The sequence below is a fragment of the Ranitomeya variabilis genome, chromosome 3, assembly GCF_051348905.1.
Source record: "Ranitomeya variabilis isolate aRanVar5 chromosome 3, aRanVar5.hap1, whole genome shotgun sequence".
Classification (NCBI taxonomy): Eukaryota; Metazoa; Chordata; class Amphibia; order Anura; family Dendrobatidae; genus Ranitomeya; species Ranitomeya variabilis.
The window spans coordinates 255,441,827-255,465,871 of record NC_135234.1 but is presented as its reverse complement, the minus strand read 5'-3'; the positions used below and the strand labels follow the sequence as shown (position 1 = coordinate 255,465,871).

Sequence of the window (24,045 nt, the reverse complement as noted above, 5' to 3'; positions counted from 1 at the left end):
GCTCCCCTTGATTAGTGGTATCCAGTAGTTTCTTTTTAACCGTTTGTTATTTTTGATGTTTAATAAAATGTTAATTTAAAGGATTATACTTTATTTTTTATTTATTTTTTATTTTTTTCTGTGGTCATTGCGCACCGCTTTGAGTAAGCAATCCTGTTAGTCTGGAACAGACATCCATCTGGTCTAGACAAGAGAATGAAGGTTCCAGCAGGCCTCAGAGATAACCTGTTATGGTGGACATCCCCGAAGAAACTCCAGGAAGGAGTACCATTGATCCTATCCCCCTTCATCTGCATTAGCACCAACGCAAGCTAGATAGGCTGGGGAGCAGAAGTGGAAGATCAATACCTTCAGGGTACATGGTTCCTGGAAGATTAAAATAAAGTGTCCAATTACAGAGAGTTAAGGGCAGTTTGGGAGATACTCCAACAATGCCAAAATATCATCAGAGATCATCACATAAAGGCTTTTTCAGACAACGGCACAACAGTTTCCTTTCCTCCTGCAGGCCCTAGAGGAGCAAATATTTCAATGAGCAGAAAGAACCGTTCTTTCCATCTCAGCAGTTCACTTGAAGGGCTTGTAAAACCAGGAGGCATTTTTTCTCAGCAGGAAAAAGTCTGGTTCTCCAAATAGGAGCTAAATCTGGAAGTGTTTATTCAGCTAACCCAAAGATGGCAAAACGGTTGGAGGAACATCCAGATGTTGTCAGTAAGAGATCCTTATCTGCAAATCTTTGAGGACCGATTAATATTCACACTCAACGCTTCTTCCCTTATGACGGTAGTGTCTAAAGAAACTTGAACCAAGAGATTGTTCTACCATCATTTTGTCTGCTTCCAAAGAACGAGAAGGAAAGATTATTCCACACTCTGGACAAAATAAGATCAATGATGTTTTACGTGAAAGGTACAGAATGCTGGACACCGGACTCAAATCTGTTTGTAAAGTATTCAGGAAGGAATAAGGCCACAAAAGTGTCAAAGCGACCTTATACTAATGGATTACTTCATTCATGTCTCTGGCATGCGAATCAGATAGGAGAGAATCCCCGCTAAAATTAAAGCTCAATGCACAAGAGCAATTTCTGTGTCTTGGGCCAAAAGAGCGGGAGCCTCAGTAGGCCAGAACCTCAGGGCCACAACCTGGTCTAACCTAACTACTTTAGGCACTGCAAAATAGACATAATATCAGGTCAACAGCTAGCCTACGGCTGGAAAGAACTTCAGACAGTAGTCCCACCGTGAGATGCCACTTATTTGGTATTTCTCCTATTGTGCTTTCATGAGGAACGTCCTGGGAAAATAGGAATTAGTCCTACCGGTAATTGTATTTCCAGGAGTCCATCATGACAGCACCATTACTTTCTCTCCTCTGAATTCTGAATACTTAAGTGAAATTAACATTTGTGAGTGAGAATTCAATAAAAGCGAGTTGCATCCATCCTGGTGTGGTGAGCTACCTAATATTTATGTATACCTTGATAAAGGGTGCGGATATCCTTAGGTCACATCCTTGCTCATCACACAAATAACACATCACCTGATCTTCACCCGATAAGCATTCAAGTCTCTACAGTTTTGCGTTGGAAAATCTTCCTAAAAATGATATGGTCTAAATATTCACTTGCCTAATAATTGTGCACACCGTGTGTATATGAAACTGCGAATTCAGTAGCCAGAGTATGTGATCTAGTTTATAGCTGTCCCTTTTCAGTGTATATTCATAAGTCGTATGTGCAACTTTTATCATTTTAGAAGGCAAACCAATGCATCCTCCTATGCTTGAACCAGCAAATCCAAGCCTGCCAATACAAAATGCCGCTGCTCATGAGCACCCCCCTTCTCTGCAACGTATAGCTCATAATCCTGTCCATAAGGCAAAGAATCTCTCGCCAGTTCACAATTCAAGAAGGACTTCTTTAACATTGGGAAAATCCCAGAATAACACAAAAGTAAAAACTCGACAATCTTTCGGTGGCAGTGGAAGTGATGAAGAGAAAACTATCTTCCATCCGCCTACAGGTGCCTTTCTACTTTATAATAGTATATTGTAGTTGATACTATATGGTGGTGGGCAGTGCGATAACTTATGTAATTGAGAGTTGTATTTATTGTTGGACAGTTGAATTTGTGTAATACTTTTGGAGATGAATTGTAACCTAATGAGTGGAAAAGTATGCGAATCAAACGAGTCATTTTCTATTATGGCCTCTGATGTGCAGTGCAAAAGTTTTAGTACCAATATTGCTGGAACGGCGCCAAATCGCATATGTAATAAATAAAAACGTGTGTGTATACATAGATAGATACATATACATACATACATACACACACACACACACACACACACACACACACACACACACACACACGTGAAAAAGTTTGGGCACCCCTATTAATCTTAAGCTTAATGTTTTATAAAAATTGTTTTTTTTGCAACAGCTATTTCAGTTTCATATATCTAATAACTGTTGGACACAGTAATGTTTCTGCCTTGAAATGAGGTTTATTGTACTAACAGAAAATGTGCAATCTGCATTCAAGCAAAATTTGACAGGTGCATAAATATGGGCACCCTTATCATTTTCTTGTTTAAAATACTCCTACCTACTTTGTACTGACTTACTAAAGCACTTTTTTTGGTTTTGCATCCTCATTGAGCTTTGAACTTCATAGCCAGGTGTATGCAATCATGAGAAAAGCTACTTAAAGTGGCCACTTGCAAGTTGTCTATTTAGAGTGGCATCATGGGCTCCTCAAAACAACTGTCAAATGAGCTGAAAACAAAGATTATTCAACATAGCTGTTCAGGGGAAGGATACAAAAAGCTGTCTCAGAGATTTAACCTGTCAATTTCCACTGTGAGGAACATAGTAAGGAAATGGAAGAACACAGGTACAGTTCTTGTTAAGGCCAGAAGTGGCAGGCCAAGAAAAACATCAGAAAGGCAGAGAAGAAGAATGGTGATATCAGTCAAGGACAATCCTCAGACCACCTCCAGAGAGCAACTTGCTGCAGATGGTGTCACTGTGCATCGGATATATATATATATATATATATATATATATATATATATATATATATATATATATATATATATAGTATGTATATGATGGTGGCCCGATTCTAACGCATCGGGTATTTTTGAACATGTATGTATATCGCAGCCACATAGTATATAGCACAGGCCACGTAGTATATAGGAGCCATGTATTTGGCAGACAAACAGTACGTGGCCTGTGCTATATACTTTGTGGCTGCTATATACATACATATTGTAGAATACCCGATGCGTTAATACAGGCCACGCAATATATATCAGTGGCCACGCAGTATATAACACAGCCCACGTAATATATAGCACAGCCCACGCAGTACAAAACACAGGCCACATAGTATCTAAGGCTACATTCACACTAGCGTTGTTTGCTGTACGTCGCAATGCGTCGTTTAGGAGAAAAAAACGCATCCCGCAAAGTTGTCCGCAGGATACGTTTTTTCCTTATAGATTTACATTAGCGACGTACGGCCACACATCGCAACCGTCGTGCGACAGTTGCGTCGTGTTTTGGCGGCCCGTCGGCACAAAAAAAGTTACATGTAACTTTTTTTGCGCGTCGTGTCCGCCATTTTCGACCGCGCATGCCCGGCCGAATCTCCGCCCCCTCCTCCCCGGACCTTACAATGGGGCAGCGGAAGCGTCGTAAGACCGCTTCCGCTGCCCACGTCGGGCATCACTTTCACAACGCGCGTCTGCACGTCGGGCCGACGCATAGCGACGGTCCCGTGCCGACGCTAGTGTGAAAGTAGCCTTACACTGGCCACGTAGTATACAGCAGCCACGCGGTATATAACAGCCCACGTAGTATACAGCAGTGTGGGCACCATATCCCTGTTAAAAAAAAAATAAAATAATTAAAATAAAGTTATATACTCACCCGCAGGGATCCAGCGAAGCTGTCGATGCGCGTGCGGCTGCCGCCATCTTCCGTTCCCAGGATGCTTTGCGAAATTACCCAGATGTCTCGCGAGACCGCTAAGTCTTCTGGGTAATTTCGCAATGCATCTCTGGGAACAGAAGCTGGCGGCGGCAGCCGCGCGCCTCGACGAAAGGTGGGAATAGCAGGTTTTTTGTTTTTTTTTCTTACTTTTAACATTACATCTTTTTGCAGCATCAATAGTAAAAAGTTGGGGACACACAGGGTTAATAGCAGCGATAACTGAGTGTGTTACCCGCGGCATAACGCGGTCCGTTACCGCTGACATTAACCCTGTGTGAGCGGGGACCAAAGGGGAGTATGCGGGCGCCGGGCACTGACTGCAGGGGAGTAGGGAGGGACTAATCGGACTGTGCCTGTCACTGATTGGTCGCGGCAGCCATGACAGACAGCTGGCGAGACCAATCAGCGACGCGGGATTTCCGTTACGGAAGTTGAGGACAGACAGACGGAAGTACCCCTTATATCTTATATATATATATATATAATTGTCTATCAGACCAAAAGTTTGGACACACCTTCTCATTTAAAGATTTTTCTGTATTTTCATGACTATGAAAATTGTATATTCACACTGAAGGCATCAAAACTATGAATTAACACATGTGGAATTATATACTTAACAAAAAAGTGTGAAACAACTGAAATTATGTCTTATATTCTAGGTTCTTCAAAGTAGCCACCTTTTGCTTTGATGGCTGCTTTGCACACTCTTGGCGTTCTCTTGATGAGCTTCAAGAGGTAATCACCGGGAATGGTTTTCACTTCACAGGTGTGCCCTGTCAGGTTTAATAAGTGGGATTTCTTGCCTTATAAATGGGATTGGGACCATTGGTTGTGTTGTGCAGAAGTCTGGTGCATACACAGCTGATAGTCCTACTGAAAAGACTGTTAGAATTTGTACTATGGCAAGAAAAAAGCAGCTAAGTAAAGAAAAACGAGTGGCCATTGTTACTTTAAGAAATGAAGGTCAGTCAGTCCAAAAAATTGGGCAAACTTTGAAAGTGTCCCCAAGTCCAGTGGCAAAAACCATCAAGTGCTACAAAGAAACTGGCTCACATGAGGACCTCCCCAGGTAAGGAAGACCAAGAGTCACCTCTGCTTCTGAGGATAAGTTTATCCGAGTCACCAGCCTCGGAAATCTCAGGTTAACAGTAGCTCAGATTAGAGACCAGGTCAATGCCACACAGAGTTATAACAGCAGACTCTACAACAACTGTTAAGAGGAGCCTTTGTGCAGTAGGCCTTCATGGTAAAATAGCTGCTAAGAAACCACTGCTAAGGACAGGCAACAAGCAGAAGAGACTTGTTTGGGCTAAAGAACACAAGGAATAGACATTAGACCAGTGGAAATCTGTGCTTTGGTCTGATGAGTCCAAATTTGAGATCTTTGGTTCCAACCACCGTGTCTTTGTGCAACGCAGTAAAGGTGTACGGATGGACTGGTTCCCACCGTGAAGCATGGAGAAGGAGGTGTGATGGTGTGGGGGTGCTTTGCTGGTGACACTGTTGGGGATTTATTCAAAATTGAAGGCATATTGAACCAGCATGGCTACCACAGCATATTGCAGCGGCATGCTATTCCATCCAGTTTGCGTTTAGTTGGACCATCATTTATTTTTCAACAAGACCCCAAACACATCTCCAGGCTGTGTAAGGGCTATTTGTCCAAGAAGGAGAGTGATGGGGTGCTACACCAGATGACCTGGCCTCCACAGTCACCAGACCTGAACCCAATCGAGATGGTTTGGGGTGAGCTAGACCACCAAGTGAAGGCAAAAGGGCCAACAAATGCTAAGCATCTCTGGGAACTCCTTCAAGATTGTTGGAAGACCATTCCTTGTAACTACCTCTTGAAGCTCATCAAGAGTGTGCAAAGCAGTCATCAAAGTAAACGGTGGCTAATTTGAAGAACCTAGAATATGACATAATTTCAGTTGTTTCACACTTTTTTTTATCAAGTATATAATTCCACATGTGTTAATTCATAGTTTTGATGTCTTCAGTGTGAATGTACAATTTTCATAGTCATGAAAATACAGAAAAATCTTTAAATGAGAAGGTGTCCAAACTTTTATATATCTCTATCCCGGCCGGCCGCGACAAATCAGTGTGTAATAATTATAGGGGATAACTCGGGAGACTCTTTGCGTGGAACAAGACAACTACAGGACACAGTTTTATAAGTAGTAAAGTCTATATTATCACACGGTGATTCAAACAGGTGCAGAGAGAAACTCAAGTCCACAACACCTGGTGTAAATAATAAACGCAGCTTAGCAGTCTATAGGAAACTTCAGAGGAAAATGCAATCAAGCAGAAAGTCTATGAAGCAGTTATTCTTGAGGATACTTGACACAAATAAATCCTTGTCTTAGTCCAGGCACAGATAGATATGCTTATTAGGCAGTTCAAATCATATCTTAGCTCAACCAGGGAGGCCTGGTTAATAGTCTCAGGTTATTGCAAAGCAGAAACAGCTTACATGTCCAGCAAATGCAGATGGAAGTAAACACGAACAGCAGATGAAGGAGGATTACTGGAAACTTGTGTATGCAGCAGGAACTCAGAGCAGAGTAGCAGGATCACCACACATGTTCACAGGAGCAGGTGTATAGCCAGGGAGTAATCAGAGGGGTGGAGCTGGATGCAAGGCAGAGTAATCTAGCACAGACTGAAGGCTGGGGTGGAGTTTTATAGCAGGAAGACACAGTTCACATGAGACCAAAGACGCCATCTTGGAAAAGGGCAGTAATGCACAAAAGGTAAAAAATGTTCAGAGTCCTGACAGTGATATTGGCACGGGATTTAAACACCGCTTCACTGATAATGTTTATATTTTACCCGGAAAATCCTGTCAGGCGCGACCAATCAGCGAAGCGTGGTTCAAATCCCATGCCAATTTGCGGCCAGACTGCGCCTGTCGCTGATTGGTCGCGGGCAGCTGGCGAGACCAATCAGCGATGCGGGATTTCCATTACAGACAAACAGACAGAATTAGACGATTATATAGTAGATACCCGATGCGTTAGAATCGGGCCACCATCTAGTATTCATATAAGCATTGGTGCTTACATTTATGTTTTAACCCATTGGACACACTGCCATTGTTTTTCTCCTGTCTTTATTTTAAGAGTAAACTTTATTAATCATCTATCGCTGTATTATAGCTTGTTTTCTACAGGATGGCTTATAGTTTTCAAAGACCCCATTTATTTGACCATATGATAAACTTAAAAACGGGGAAAAATGTTATTCTCTCCCTTACACACTGTCTTCCATGTTATTCTCTCCCTTACACACTGTCTTCCATGTTATTCTCTCCCTCAGACTGTGTCCTCCATGTTATTCTCTCCTTCACAGACTGTCCTTCATGTTATTCTCCCTCTAGTCTTATGTATGTAGTTTATTTATGAGCGCTGATTGGTCGAGGCCGGCCGGGCGCAACCAATCAGCGATGCGGGATTTCGGTTACAGACAAAAAAGACCCTTAGATAATTATTTGTATATTATATATAATATTATATTTTTATTTACAACAGGGAGTACTTAACCCCTTTACACCGAAGCCTGTTTTCAACTTCCTGACCAGGCCATTTTTTTTCCAATTCTGACCACTGTCAATTTATGAGGCCATAATTCTGAAACTCTTCGACGGATCCTGGTGATTCTGAGATTTTTCTTGCGACATATTGTACTTTATGATAGTGGTAAAATTTCTTCGATTTAACTTGCGTTTATTTGTGAAAAAAATGGAAATTTGACAAAAATTTAGAAAATTTTGCAATTTTTTAACTTTTAGTTTTTATGCCCTTAAATTAGAGAGTCATATCATACAAAATAGTTAATAAATAACATTACCCACATGTCTGCTTTACATTAGCTCAATTTTGGAAGCATAATTTTTTTTTGTTATAAAGTTATAAGAGGTAAAAGTTGACCATCAATTTCTCATTTTTACAACAAAATTTGCAAAACCATTTTTTTTATGGACCACCTCACACTTGAAGTCACTTTGAGGGGTCTATATGTCAGAAAATGCCCAAAAGTGACACCATTCTGAAAACTGCACACCTCAAGGTACTCCAAACCACATTCAAAAAGTTTATTAACCCTTCAGGTGCTTCACAGGAATTTTTGGAATGTTTAAAAAAAATTGAACATTTAACTTTTTTCACAAAATTTTTATTCAGATCCAATTTGATTTATTTTACCAAGGGTAACAGGAGAAATTGGACCACAAAAGTTGTGCAATTTGTCCTGAGTACGCTGATACCCCGTGTGTGGGGGTAAACCACTATTTGGGCGCATGGCAGAGCTCGGAAGGGAAGGAGCGCCGTTTGACTTTTCAATACAAAATTGGCTTGAATTGAGATCGGACAGCATGTTGCGTTTGGAGAGCCCCTGATGTGCCTAAACAGTGGAAACCCCCCACAAGTGACACCATTTTGGAAAGTAGACCCCCTAGGGAACTAATCTAGATGTTGGTGATGATGGTGAGCACTTTGAACCCCCAAGTGCTTCACAGAAGTTTATAATGTAAAGCTATAGCCCGCAATTTTTTTATTTTCCCAAGGCTAACAGGAGAAATTGGACCCAAAAAGTTGTTGTCCAATTTGTCTTGAGTACGCTGATACCCCATATGTGGGGGGGGAACCACCGTTTGGGCACACGGCAGAGTTCAGAAGGGAAGGAGCGCCGTTTGGAATGCAGACTTAGATGGATTGGTCTGCAGGCATCACGTTGCATTTGCAGAGCCCCTGTACCTAAACAGTAGAAACGCCCCACAAGTGACTCCATATTGGAAACTAGACCCCCCCAAGGAACTTATCTAGTTGTGTTGTGATAACTTTGAACCCCCAAGTGTTTCACTACAGTTTATAACAGGGGTGTCAAACTGCATTCCTCAAGGGCTGCAAACAGGTCATGTTTTCAGGATTTCCTTGTATTGCACAGGTGATCATTTAATCACCTGCACAGAATGATTCCAGCACCTTGTGCAATGAGAAGGAAATCTTGAAAACACGCATGGTTTGAGGCCCTCGAGGAATGCAGTTTGACACCCCGGGTTTATAACACAGAACCGTGAAAATAAAAAATCCTTTTTTTTTCCACAAAAATTTTTTAGCCCCCGGTTTTGTATTTTCCCAAGAGTAACAGGAGAAATTGGACCCCAGAAGTTGTTGTCCAATTTGTCCGGATTACGCTGATACCCCATATGTTGGGGTAAACCCCTGTTTGGGTGCACGAGAGAGTTCGGAAGGGAAGGAGCACTGGTTTACTTTTTCAACGCAGAATTGGCTGGAATTGAGATCAGACGCCATGTCGTGTTTGGAGAGCCCCTGATATGCCTAAACAGTGGAAACCCCCCAATTCTAATTGAAACCCTAACCCAAACAAACCCCTAATCCTAATCCCAACCATAACCCTAACCACACCCCTAACCCTAATCCCAACCGTAAATGTAATCCAAACCATAACTTTAGCCCCAACCCTAACCCTAATGGGAAAATGGAAATAAATACATTTTTTAAAATTTTATTATTTTTCCCTAACTAAGGGGGTGATGAAAGGGGGGTTTGATTTACTTTTATAGCGGTTTTTTTGGCGGATTTTTATAATTGGCAGCCTTTACACACTAAAAGTCGCTTTTTATTGAAAAAAATAGTTTTTGTATCACCACATTTTGAGAGCTATAATTTATCTATATTTTGGCCCACAGTCATGTGAGGTCTTTTTTTTTGCGGGACGAGTTGACTTTTTTATTGGTACCATTTTCGGGCACATGACATTTTTTGATTGCTTTTTATCCTGATTTTGGGAGGCAGAATGAACAAAAACCAGCAATTCCTGAATTTCTTTTAGGGGGGGGGGGGGTTTATACCGTTCCGTGTGTGGTAAAATTGATAAAGCAGCTTTATTCTTCGGGTCAGTACGATTACATCGATACCTCATTTATAGCATTTTTTTATGTTTTGGCGCGTTTACACAATAAAAACTATTTTATAGAAAAAATAATTGTTTTTGCATTGCTTTATTCTGAGAGCTATAACTTTTTTATTTTTCTTCTGATGATGCAGTATGGCGGCTTTTTTTTTTTTTCGAGAGACAAGATGACGTTTTCAGCGGTACCATGGTTATTTATATCCGTCTTTTTGATCACATTTTATTGCACTTTTTGTTCGGCAGTATGATGATGAAGCATTGTTTTTTTGCCTCGTTTTTTATTAATTTTTTTTGCGGTGTTCACTGAAGGGGTTAACTAGTGGGATAGTTTTATAGAGCGGGTCGTTACGGACGCGGCGATACCAAATATGTGTACTTTTATTGTTTGTTTGTTTTTTTTTATTTACATGGATTTATTGGAAAATATATATTTTTTTTTTCTTTATTTGGGGATTTATTTATTTTTTATACATTCTATATATATATTTTTTTTTTATTATTTTTTTTTTACACTTTATAACATTGTCCCAAGGTGGGACATCACAATATTTCATCAGATCGCTGATCTGACACTATGCATAACACAGCGATCTGACAGGCAGTGCTGGAGGCTTTCCGGTGCCTGCTCTGATCAGGCGCCGTCAAGCCACCTCCGTGAAAGACCCGGAAGGAGCCCCGCGGCCATTTTGGATCCGGGGACTCCTTCCAGAACACCGGAACAACGCGATTGCATCGTGTTGTTCCGGTGGGAGAGCGTAGGGAGCCATCGTCCGTGCGCGATGCCCCTCTGTCGCTGTCACTGACCGCGGCATCAGAGGGGTTAAATGCCCACGATCGGCACTACGTGCCACCGTACTAGTACTGCGGTCTAAAGATTTCATACTTGATTTTTATCACTTAAAAAATGTAAAGTGAAAGAAAGTAAAAAAGTAATCAAATCACTATTTGGTGTGACCACTCTTGGCCTTTAAAACAATATCAATTCTTCTAGGTACACTTGCACATAGATTTTTAGGAACTCTGCAGGGAGTTTTTTCCAAACATCTTGGAGAATTAACCACAGATCTTCTGTAAATATCAATTTGCACAAATCCTACCATCTCTTTAAACCCACACAGACTTAATGATGATGAGATCAGGGCTTTGTGGGGGCATATCATCACTTGTTCTTTTTTACTCTGAAGATACGGTAGTTCTGAAAGGGGTTGTCCGGTTTCAGGCTTCCCCTCTTCAGCGTTGTAATGCAGTTACATTTGTGCATCTCCATAACAGTATTCCGGAGTGCTCTTGTGACCTGAACTTTCCAGTGTTGATCTGGCTGTGATTACATTGAGTCAAGCAGTCACACAGGTCCCTGGCTTTCTCCAGCTTATGGCTATGTTCACACTTTGCGTTTTTGCTGCTTCCAAAAAAACACATTTTGTGTTGTTTTTGCTGCTTTTTTATTGCTGTGTTTTTGTTGTCTTTTGTGCATGTTGATAAAGTTTAGTGGCCCAAAAGAAGCATGATTTAACTTCCTTTAGGTTTTTGCACCAAAAAACGCAACAGAAGCTACTACCTGCTTTTTTGGGGCCTTTTTGCACTTACTCATTGTTTCCCATGGGTGAAAAAAAACGCTGCAGATACGCTGAAAGAAGTGATATGCTGCAGTTTTCCTAATCAGTCAGAAATAAAAACTGTGTGAGATTTGTGAAATCTGCTACTGTAAAACACAGCTTGAAAAACTCAGCAAACAAAGCTGTAAAAGCACACCATGTGAACATAGCCTCTAGTCCCTCTTTGACAGGATGTCCTCATTGTCGGGGTGTTTATCATGTCTACATCCCATACACATGCTGTCTGATGGGTTAGAAGGGAGATGAGATGGTGGCTCAGTGCTTCAATCAATACCTCCTGACGACACCTTTTTATCTAATAAAGTGAGACTGTGCGGTGTCTGAGCGGAGTGTGATAATGTCTGGTTTTCCTGAGCTGTCGCAGCACCGTAATCCTAGGCAGAGTGGCAGGTCGAGCTGTGAGGAGGGATGGCAAACGTCTACAGAGGAGACTAAAACTTGGATGGAAGGGTGGGATGGAATAAAAAAGGTCATAGTGCACATTTTTGCCATTTTACGGATCAAGCAACATAAGAAAGAATAAGATTAGTAACCTGGAAGTGACTAGGGAAGGGGGGAATAACACATGGTTAGTGCAACCTGCTGAGCTAGTTACCAGCTCCGTCCCTGCTGCATGTAAACAAACAGAGCTGCAGGTTGAAAGGAACTTCATGGAAATGAAGAGGAAAAAAAAGTTTATGAATTTAATGGGAAACATGGATGTTAACATTATCTTTAGACATTTTTACCAAAACTGAATTGAATGACATTGGTGGTATGTTTGGGGTCAGTGTCTTGCTCCAGAATATATTTGGAGCCAATCGGACCCCATGCATGATGGATAAGCTTCTGCCTGTTTTTCTGCGCTTTGAGGACATCATGAATCATGACCAAATGCCTAGTTCCATTTGTTAAAATGCAGCCCTAAACTTGAATGGAACAAGTTTAGGTGCACAATCCACCTGCTATTTTTCTGCACTCCAATTTCTGTTTTTCTGCATAGTTGAGTAATTTGGCATTGTTTTCGTGTGGAATTTATGGCTTTTTGGCCTCAATTCTTACATGAATGTCATTTCTGGCTGACCTTCTCTGAACAGTAGATGAGTATAGTTGGGTCCTATTGGTTGATGCTACTTCTGAACTGATGGCATTGCTGGACAACGTATTATTTTCTAAGGGAAATATGTATGATGTGCCTTTCACCTGCTGCGCTAAGTTTCCTTGGCTGACCACAACATCGACGGTCTTCAATGTTGCCAGTTTCTTGGTGCTTTTTTAAAAGGCCTTCATCAGCACGTCTTGAAACCCCAGTCTGCTTTGAAATCTTTACCTGTGACTTTGCTTATGCAGTATCTTGTGTCTTGTTGCTGGGCTTATATTTAACATTGTGTATAACCTGTGATGTGAAACGATATTCCGCAACCTCCTCTTTTTAGCAGAGTTTCTGTTCCTTACCCAGTGTTCAGCCATTTACAGTACATGGCTATATCCGTTAATAACTGTTTTTCAACATGCAAATGAAAATGATGATCCTTATCACATGATTGGTATAATTGGTTTGTCATACACCTGGCTCTAATCCTCCAAAATCTCCCACTCTGCACTAGTGTACCTAGAAGAACTGATGGCAAACAGTGGTCACACCTGATTTAATTTAGATTTCTCTTTTGTTACCCTAATACTTTATTTTTAACAATTAAGTTAAAGCAGTCTAAATATGCATATTTTATGTTTCGCAAAAAAAGCAGCTTATTACAGTTCTAGATTTATGGAAATCTCATGCCTGCTGTTCTTCTATTTTGTGCAGAATAAGCAGACAGTCTGCAGCATGGGTTTTTATCAAATTTTCACAAAAGAAACGCATGCTATTTCAAAAACAATGCAACTTTAATTAAAACGTGACACACCAAAAGAGACAAAAACCGCATTGTGAAAAAACATTAAGGCTTATGTGCCCACAGTCATGAATAATAGCGTCTTGGGCGCAGCGTATTTTCACTGTGCTCTAATTACCGCACTTGTGAGTAGGTACATGTAGATTTACCGCATGTAATCACATTTTATTGTTGAACATACTCAGCGGAGACGCTGGCTACAGAAATTGACATTCTGCGGCTCGTTTAACAGAAGCACAGTGGGCATGAGATTCCTATAAATCCTGTGCACTGTGTGTAATGTAGAATGACGCCTCGAAAATACTCTTCATCCAAAACGCTACTGTTCCTGATCGTGGGCACGTAGCCTAACACTGCAACATCAAAAACATTTAAAGGGGCACTGTCACCCCCTCCAGCCGTTATAAACTAAAAGAGCCACCTTGTGCAGCAGTAATGCTGCAGTCTAACAAGGTGACTCTTTTAGTTTTTGTTTCTGTTATACCCACAATAAATGTATTTATAGTCTAGCTGAAATACCTGTCTTTGTACCTGGAGGCGGGTCTGAAGCCTCCTCTTAGAAGCGCCCAACTGCCGTCAGTCATCGCTTGGGTTGATTTTCGCCGCCCCCTCAGCGCTGTTAGTGTGTGAAATCCTGCGCCTGCGCTCTGCCCTTCTGCCTTGCGCAGGCGCATAGATCATTTGGCGACCTAGCGCTGGTGCCGAGTTCCGTTCTGCGACTGTGCGGGCAGTGCGGCCAGCCTGTTGCTGAATCCCCGCCCCGCACTGTGTTATGCATTATGCACAGTGCGGGGCTGGGATTCCTGGGCATGTGCACTGCGCTTGTCAGACGCTCCCCAGGTCCCCCGCCTTCCAGCGTTGCCGGAATATACAGGTATCCTTGCCGACGTTTGGAACAGCCGCACAGAACAACGCTGGAAGGCGGGGGAGCAGGGGGAGCGTCTGACTAGCACAGTGCGCATGCCCAGGAATCCCAGCCCCGCACTGTGCATAATGCATAACACAGTGCGGGGCGGGGATTCAGCAACAGGCTGGCCGCACTGCCCGCACAGTCGCAGAACGGAACTCTGCACCAGCGCTAGGACGCCAAATGATCTATGCGCCTGCGCAAGGCAGAAGAGCAGAGCGCAGGCGCAGGATTTCACACACTAACAGCGCTGAGGGGGCGGCGAAAATCAACCCAAGCGATGACTGACGGCAGTTGGGCGCTTCTAAGAGGAGGCTTCAGACCCGCCTCCAGGTACAAAGACAGGTATTTCAGCTAAACTATAAATACATTTATTGTGGGTATAACAGAAACAAAAACTAAAAGAGCCACCTTGTTAGCATTACTGATGCACAAGGTGGCTCTTTTAGTTTATAACGGCTGGAGGGGATGACAGTGCCCCTTTAAAAAGAATCCACAAATGCATAAAAAAGTTACCTAATCAACTGTAGCTAATTGGTGCGGTTTTGATGTTGAAGATTTTCTGCAACTATTAATCATTGTGGGAACATAGCATCAACTCTATTTTTTATTTTTTATTTTTTTTTTTTAAAGCTTTGTAACCTGCTTAAAGCCTTTGTACAGAGCTAGAGAGCCAGATGTTCCATTTTATCGGCCACTGGTGATACTGTAAATTTGTTGTGTGTTTCTGCAGGTTATATAGTTTGTGACGTAACAATGGCTGGTCATTTTTGTAAATTAAAATTGGGCAATTTCGGGCTTCACCTTGTGCTCAATCACATTTTTCAGTCATTTTAGGCCGTGTATTACAGAGCGAGGCTTTCAGATGAGGACTGGCCACAGTCCGACATACCCACTCACTATGTATTATGTCTGATGGAGATCTATGATGGATGCCATACAGTGACATCATCACCCATAGGGTTCCATTGTAAATAATATGCTACACAACACTGGGTCAATTTTTAATGTTACCATATGGAGGTAATTCATTTGGTGTTTTTTTTTCTGATAACATTCTTCACCATGCCTTTTGTAATGTTACCTTATCATTGTTACTTGTTATATATGCAGTGATATCATACATGTGCACTTCTTTAACAGAATTGAAGGAAAAAATATGTCACGGTGATCATGATATGGCACCCTTAGAGAAACAAAGGGAGCCCACTCCCACTGACGAAACCCCTAGATGCTGTGTTTGCCGGGTCGACAATGGTTAATAATGTACTAGTGGTCCAGTAGGACTGCAGGCTCTTCTGCAGCGCCAGGAGTTAATTTGTTTATCGGAAACTTGTTTGTGGACACATTTGTATTTATTTTTGCATCTAGGGTGTATTGGAGTTTACCTTCTCCATAAAGGATATGTTTTTTTTGTTTGTTTGTTTTTGGTTTTTTTAAGTGTGAATCGTGTGTTGTTTTTTTTGTATTGTAAATATGTATAACATATTAACTTTTTGACCTACATTGTGTGCCCCAGAAGTTAGTAATGGAGGTGCAGGAAGTGGCTCTGTCTTAGTCAAGAGTTGTGAATGCCCTGAAGAATCAACCTTCTATTCCTCTGGGTAGGTAATGTCTGCCATTGGCACATTTCAGCATATACAGACTACACCACCACTTTCCACTAAACAGTTGTAGTATAAAGAAAAAAATGTTTTATTGGACCTTTTTGTCCCATTTCACTAAATTAGCATTTTGCAGCATCTACACTGGTTTATTGTTTTGCTTGTTGAAGGGATTTCCCGAAGACTTAAATGTTTGCTCATTGCTTTAGAAATGAAAATATATTAGTATTTGCAAATTTGTTACTTTAAAAAAAAAAGTCAGTAAGAAGTTACAACTCCACTAGGACGCCATCCACAGCCCTTGTTGTTTTGCTGCAGTGTGTACAATCTGAGCTGTATGTGTATCCAAGCTTCGTGTGTGTGTCTGTTCACCCAGGATTCATGTGTCTGTTCACCCAGGATTCGTGTGTCTGTTCACCCAAGCTTTGTGTGTGTCTGTTCACCTAAGCTTCATGTGTGTCTGCTCACCCAAGCTTTGTGTGTGTCTGTTCACCTAAGCTTCATGTGTCTGTCCACCCAATCTTTGTGTGTCTGTTCACCCAAGCTTCATGTGTGTCCGTTCACCCAAGCTTCATGTGTGTGTCTGTTCACCCAAGCTGTGCGTGTGTCTGTTCACCCAAGCTGTGGGTGTGTCTGTTCACCCAAGCTTTGTGTGTCTGTTCACCTAAGCTTCATGTGTGTCTGTCCACCCAATCTTTGTGTGTCTGTTCACCCAAGCTTCATGTGTGTGTCCGTTCACCCAAGCTTCATGTGTGTGTCTGTTCACCCAAGCTGTGCGTGTGTCTGTTCACCCAAGCTGTGCGTGTGTCTGTTCACCCAAGCTGTGCGTGTCTGTTCACCCAAGCTGTGCGTGTCTGTTAACCCAAGCTTCGTGTGTGTCTGTTCACCCAAGCTTCGTGTGTGTCTGTTCACCCAAGCTTCGTGTGTGTCTGTTCACCCAAGCTTCGTGTGTGTCTGTTCACCCAAGCTTCGTGTGTGTCTGTTCACCCAAGCTGTGCGTGTGTCTGTTCACCCAAGCTTCGTGTGTGTCTGTTCACCCAAGCTTCATGTGTCTGTTCACCCAAGCTGTGCGTGTGTCTGTTCACCCAAGCTGTGCGTGTGTCTGTTCACCCAAGCTGTGCGTGTGTCTGTTCACCCAAGCTGTGCGTGTGTCTGTTCACCCAAGCTGTGCGTGTGTCTGTTCACCCAAGCTTCGTGTGTGTCTGTTCACCCAAGCTTCGTGTGTGTCTGTTCACCCAAGCTTCATGTGTCTGTTCACCCAAGCTGTGCGTGTGTCTGTTCACCCAAGCTGTGCGTGTGTCTGTTCACCCAAGCTTCGTGTGTGTCTGTTCACCCAAGCTGTGCGTGTCTGTTCACCCAAGCTGTGCGTGTGTCTGTTCACCCAAGCTGTGCGTGTGTCTGTTCACCCAAGCTGTGCGTGTGTCTGTTCACCCAAGCTGTGCGTGTGTCTGTTCACCCAAGCTGTGCGTGTGTCTGTTCACCCAAGCTTCGTGTGTGTCTGTTCACCCAAGCTGTGCGTGTGTCTGTTCACCCAAGCTTCGTGTGTGTGCCAATCTGAGATTGTATTTCTGTACATTTTGTTAAGCTATATATGTATACCTACTCAAAGTTAGTGAATAAACCAAATAAAAAAGGTGTATATAAAATATATAATTTTATTAAATCATAATATTAAAATATCTCAAGAAAGCCACTAGGCGAAACGTGTGTTGGAGTCACAGGATCCACTGGGCACTGACCACTGGTATATATTATCTTATTATACTCCCTTCTTTTTCTATGCCTTTTTTCAGATGTGTATGTTTACTATACTTATCTGTATTTATTTAATAAGCTATTTATATGGGATTTTAATATGTATGATCATTATTTAGTCAGTATACTAATTACTAAAAGCTTTGTGCAGTGGTTTCTGTATATTGTCGTTTGGTCCCCTTTATTTTTAATGTCTTGTAATATTTGAATATTATGATTTAATGAAATTATATATTTTATTTACACCTTTTTGAATTGGTTTATTCACTAATTTTGAGTAGGCTATATATGTATAATATATCTCCTGCAGAGAAAAACTAATAGGAGCCTCCATACGCTACCGTTTTTTCCTTCTGCTGAACAGGCTGAGGGCTTTTTCTTTTTTATTTGCATTAGACATTTTTGTTGCTGCCATTTTTTGTTTTTTTTATTTAAGCTTTTTATTCTATATATTTTTTTGATAATGTGGAAACTGAAAAGCAGCCATACTGGTGTGAACGTTTTTTTCCCCTGACATAGCACACATGGTTTTCATATGCCAGGGACCCAACTGTACAACCAGTGCACCGGGCGAGTCTGTCCCCAACGGCTATTAAGTGTGTTTTTCTCTGAATTGCTGGATGTTTCGGAGACAATCCTTTATAGCTGTGATCATACAGTCAGTGACTGATCATGCTGCCCATGGTTTGGACCGCAGGAATCACTTGTTAGGTTCCCATTATTGGCCTATTTAGACAGGCTGACTGCAATTCCATGCGCACACAATGATTATTAATACAATCGTTCTGTGCACATAGAATATCATGTTATCTGCAGCGCCTGCCCTCTTTACACAAGACGATGTGCTGCCGAGAATGATTTTTAGGTCTGCTAAAAAATCATCACTCAACGAATGAACATCTTGTTCTCTCGTGGGGTAATTGGCTGGATGTCCTGTGAACACTTGTTCCCCCATAATCGGCCTGTCTAAGTGGGCCCCTAACAACATCATTATGCATGCAAGTATTTGCAATCTAACAATAACCATTGTCTGTATCTTCTCCCTGAGAATCCGTTACAGATAATGAGGAAAGAATGTAAATATGTGTAAGATTGGCTTATTAGTTAATGCGATATTTGTTATTTCAGGAATATAGCTCCTCTAGGAAAACCAGCGCTCTCACACATATCGCTGCTTGAAACCATGAATGGCGATGACAATCAAGGTAAGTGATTACAGCTTGAGCAAATAAAGCCTAGTATGAAGAAAAGGGATCCAATTTGCAACATATTTTCTGTAGACATTCTGAACACTTGTGACCATCTGTACTTGCAATCTTTTATTGTGTATGTTTTTTTTTCCATTGTGAACAATCTGTTTTGGTTGAAGCTTGCGAACAGTATGAATCTGTGTGCCGGTAACATGGAGAGAGATTTTTTTGTTTCTCCCCCTGGAATAAAATAAAATGGTTTCCATTAATAGAAGGGAATTGAATATTTTGAACATAACTAGCAGAATGGAAGGTTTTGGTTTTTCTTTTGCAACACCTATCTTCAAGAATTAAATACAAAGACTGTACATAATTCAATACGGACCTACATACGGGTTGCTGCAAGAAGAGAACCATATGGATAAAAATGTATAAAGCTTTTAGTTCATGTTAAAAATTAAAAAAGGCAAAAAAACATACCGTATTTTTCTGACCATAAGACTCACTTTTTTTCCTCCAAATTTGGGAGGAAAGTGTGGGTGCGTCTTATGGTAGGGATGTAGCATGTGGGGAGGGGGGCAGCAGCGAGTGGGATCGCACTGTTATCCCACTTCAGGAGGCAGAAAAATGTCCCCACTGCCCGGAATCAGTGCTGGGGAAACCACATGGCCCCGATGATTAAGTGCAGTGAATATTCATTAGCTACTCCCTGCCCACCTATCAGCTGAGTGGTGAGCCGGGAGCAGCAAATGAATACTGCACTTAAGCAGGGACACACATGGTTTCCTCAGTGCTGATTCCTGCAGCAGCTGGGGAGATCCGCGTGTCCGGGGGAGGAGGAGAGGAAATCGCTGCGTACCTTTCTGGGCTGGAGCTGAGTGCTGTGCAGTGTGCACAAGGAGGACCTGTGATGATGTCAGAAGTGGGCGGGCTGGAGCATCACATGGCAGCTCAGAACCCTCCCTCTTCTTTACATCATCACAAGTCCTTCAGACTCCCCACTAGAATCTGCTGGCTTCCATTACCTGTGCTATGGAAAGGCAACAAGAGGGAGGGCTCTGTGTGTGCAGCCATAGGATGCTTTTCACCTCACCACAGGCTGGCTGCCACAATTAAGAGGTTAGTCTTTCCAAAACACAATAAAGCACTCTGCCACTCCTTTAGTGAACTATAACTCCCAGCATGTCATAGGATCTGCAGGACATGCTGGGAGTTATAGTTCTCCCATGGGATTTTGAAGCAGCACTCCAGTGTTATTTTGCAGTGCTGGAGTGGTGCTTTCAATATAAGCCCTGTGCCCCCATTTTTATACTCACCCTCCAGCATCTTCATATAGTACTTCACAGACACCACACTGGTCCCGCAGCTTCCAACATAATAACATACTATTATATATAATAACACCACATATAATAGTATGTTATTAAATATTTTACCACATTTTTTTGCTTCAAATATTTTTTTCCCTATTTTCCACCTCTAAAACCTGGGTGCGTCTTATAGTCCGAAAAATACGGTAATAAAGAAGTGTCCAAAAAAGAGGAGCCTGACATCACAACACCAACATTCCTATATCAAATATACTGTATAAACTCAATGGATGCTGCGGCATAGCAGATTAACCTGATAACATCCAATTAAATAGAATATGATATACCGTATTTGTTGAATAAATCTTATATATCACAAATATTGTCAATTGTTGATATAACGGTGGTCACTAAAAAATACAATAAATACTGTGCTATACATTAAAGGGAACCTGTCACCAGTTTTTTTTTGCCTATCAACTAAAAATATCATCTAATAGAGTGTGAGCTATACATTCCCCAACTACTGAAACCCCCCGAATACCCATGAATCCCCCATAAGAATCTCGGAGCTTCAACTCCCACCAGAAGTTTTCTATGAGATTAAGGTCTGGAGACTGGCTATGCCACTCCATGACCTAAATGTGCTTCTTTTTGAGACACTCCTTTGTTGCCTTGCTTGTATGATTTGGGTCATTGTCTTGCTGGAAGACCCAGCCACGACCCATTTTTAATGTCCTTGCGGAGGGAAGGAGGTTGTCACTAAGGATTTTACTGTACATGGCTTCATCCAGTCTCCCATTGATGCGATGAAGTAGTCCTGTGCCCTTAGCAGGGAAACACCCCCATAACATAATGATTCCACCTCCATGCTTGACAGTGGGGACTGTGTTCTTTGGGTCATAGACAGCATTTCTCTTCCTCCAAACACGGTGAGTTGAATTAATGCGAAAGACCTTAATTTTTGTCTCATCTGACCACAGCACCTTCTCCCAATCACTCACATCCAGGTGTTCATTGGCAAACTTCAGATGGGCCTGCACATGTGCCTTCTTGAGCAGGGGGACTGCGGGCACTGCAGGATTTTAAAACCTTTACGGCATAATGTGTTACGAATGGTTTTCTTGGTTACTGTGGTTCCAGATCCCTTGAGATCATTAACAAGTTCCCCCCGTGTAGTTTTAGGCTGATCTCTCACCTTCCTCATGATCAAGGATCAAGGTGAGATTTTGCATGGTGCCCCAGATTGATGTCTATTGACAGTCATTTTGTATTTTTCATTTCCTTACTATTGCACCAACAGTTGTCTCCTTCTCACTCAGTGTCTTAGGCTAGTTTCACACTAGCGTTTACCTGATCTGCGGCGGGCTGCGGACTTCCTCCGTGAAGCCCCGCCCTCCGCCGCTAGCTCCGCCTACTTCTGCATGCGGCCTGTGTACCTATATTTAACATTAGGTATGCAGGTTGTGCCGCAGTATGCGGATGGTGCCGCATGCGTCGTTTTGACGATGCGGCGACCATCGTAGACGCAGCCATGTAGCTTTTTTTTTTTTTCCGCATCGTCAAAACGACGCATGCGGCACCATCCGCATACTGCGGCACGACCTGCGTACCTAATGTTAAATATAGGTACACAGGCCGCATGCAGAAGTAGGCGGAGCTAGTGGCGGAGGTGAGGCGGGGGGCGGGGCTTCACGGAGGAAGTCCACAGCCCGCCGCAGATCAGGTAAATGCTAGTGTGAAACTAGCCTTACTTATGGTTTTGTAGCCCATTCCTGCTTTGTGCAGGTCTATGATCTTGTCCCTGACATCCTTATAAAGCTCTTTGGTCTTGCCCATGTTGTAGAGGTTTGAGTCTGAGTCTGTGAACAGGAGTTTTTTATAAAGGTGACTGTAAGACAGCTGTCTTTAATGTAGGTAATGAGTTGATTAGGAGCGTCTAACCGGTCTGTAGGAGCCAGAACTCTTAATGGTTGGTAGGGGATCAAATACTTATTTCTCACTGCAAAATGCAGATAAATGTTTGTAATTTATACAATGTGATTTTCTGGATTTTATTTTTGATATTCTAACTCTCATTGTTAAAATTAACCTGCCCTTAACCCCTCTGTGACCTTTGACGTACTATCCCGTCGAGGTGACCTGGGCCTATCTGACCCTTGACGGGATAGTACGTCATAGCCAATCGGCCGCGCTCACGGGGGGAGCGCGGCCGATCGCGGCTGGGTGTCAGCTGACTATCGCAGCTGACATCCGGCACTATGTGCCAGGAGCGGTCACGGACCACCCCCGGCACATTAACCCCCGGCACACCGCGATCAAACATGATCGCGATGTGCCGGCGATGCAGGGAAGCATCGCGCAGGGAGAGGGCTCCCTGCGGGCTTCCCTGAGCCCCCCGCAGCAACGCGATGTGATCGCGTTGCTGCGAGGGTCTTACCTCCCTCCCTGCCTGCTCCAGACCCGGATCCAAGATGGCCGCGGATCCGGGTCCTGCAGGGAGGGAGGTGGCTTCACAGAAGCCTGCTCAGAGCAGGCACTGTGAAGCAGCCTGCACTTCTCTCAGATCGGTGATCTGTCAGAGTGCTATGCAAACTGGCAGATCACCGATCTGTATTGTCCCCCCCTGGGGCAAAGTAAAAAAGTAAAAAAAAAATTTTCCAAATGTGTAAAAAAAAATAAAAAAAAATATTCCAAAATAATGAAAAAAAAAAAAAAATATTATTCCCATAAATACATTTCTTTACCTAAATAAAAAAAAACAAACAATAAAAGTACACATATTTAGTATCGCCGCGTCCGTAACGACCCGACCTATAAAACTGGCCCACTAGTTAACCCCTTCAGTAAACACCGTAAGAAAAAAAAAAAAAAAAAACGAGGCAAAAAACAACGCTTTATTATCATACCGCCGAACAAAAAGTGGAATAACACGCGATCAAAAAGACAGATATAAATAACCATGGTATCGCTGAAAGCGTCATCTTGTCCCGCAAATAACGAGCCACCATACAGCATCATCAGCAGAAAAATAAAAAAGTTATAGTCCTGAGAATAAAGCGATGCAAAAATAATTATTTTTTCCATAAAATAGTTTTTATCGTATAAAAGCGCCAAAACATAAAAAAAATAATATAAATGAGATATCGCTGTAATCGTACTGACCCGAAGAATAAAACTGCTTTATCAATTTTACCAAACGCGGAACGGTATAAACGCCTCCCCCAAAAGAAATTCATGAATAGCTGGTTTTTGGTCATTCTGCCTCACAAAAATCGGAATAAAAAGCGATCAAAAAATGTGACGTGCCCAAAAATGTTACCAATAAAAACGTCAACTCGTCCCGCAAAAAACAAGACCTCACATGACTCTGTGGACCAAAATATGGAAAATTTATAGCTCTCAAAATGTGGTAACGCAAAAAATATTTTTTGCAATAAAAAGCGTCTTTCAGTGTGTGACGGCTGCCAATCATAAAAATCCGCTAAAAAACTCGCTATAAAAGTAAATCAAACCCCCCTTCATCACCCCCTTAGTTAGGGAAAAATAAAAAAAATGTATTTATTTCCATTTTCCCATTAGGGCTAGGGTTAGGGCTAGGGTTGGGGCTAGGGTTAAGGCTACAGTTAGGGTTGGGTCTAAAGTTAGGGTTAGGGTTGGGGCTAAAGTTACGGTTAGGGTTTAGATTACATTTACGGTTGGGAATAGGGTTGGGATTAGGGTTAGGGGTGTGTCAGGGTTAGAGGTGTGGTTAGGGTTACTGTTGGGATTAGGGTTAGGGGTGTGTTTGGATTAGGGTTTCAGTTATAATTGGGGGGTTTCCACTGTTTCGGCACATCAGGG

At 42.2% G+C, this 24,045-nt stretch overlaps 1 protein-coding gene across 3 annotated transcripts in view; it reads left to right on the top strand.

The window, feature by feature from the left end:
• The window catches only part of BRPF3 (bromodomain and PHD finger containing 3), a 92,478-nt gene that overhangs the window by 57,903 nt on the left and 10,530 nt on the right, over nt 1-24,045 (top strand). The window contains exons 8-10 of one of the 3 annotated variants that reach the window (XM_077295402.1): nt 1,758-2,024; nt 15,866-15,947; nt 18,831-18,907. In XM_077295402.1, the coding sequence (XP_077151517.1) occupies nt 1,758-2,024; nt 15,866-15,947; nt 18,831-18,907 (426 nt within the window). Of the gene's footprint in view, nt 1-1,757; nt 2,025-15,862; nt 15,948-18,830; nt 18,908-24,045 lie in introns of all 3 variants that reach the window. The other 2 variants (XM_077295401.1, XM_077295403.1) reach the window with 2 other exon arrangements.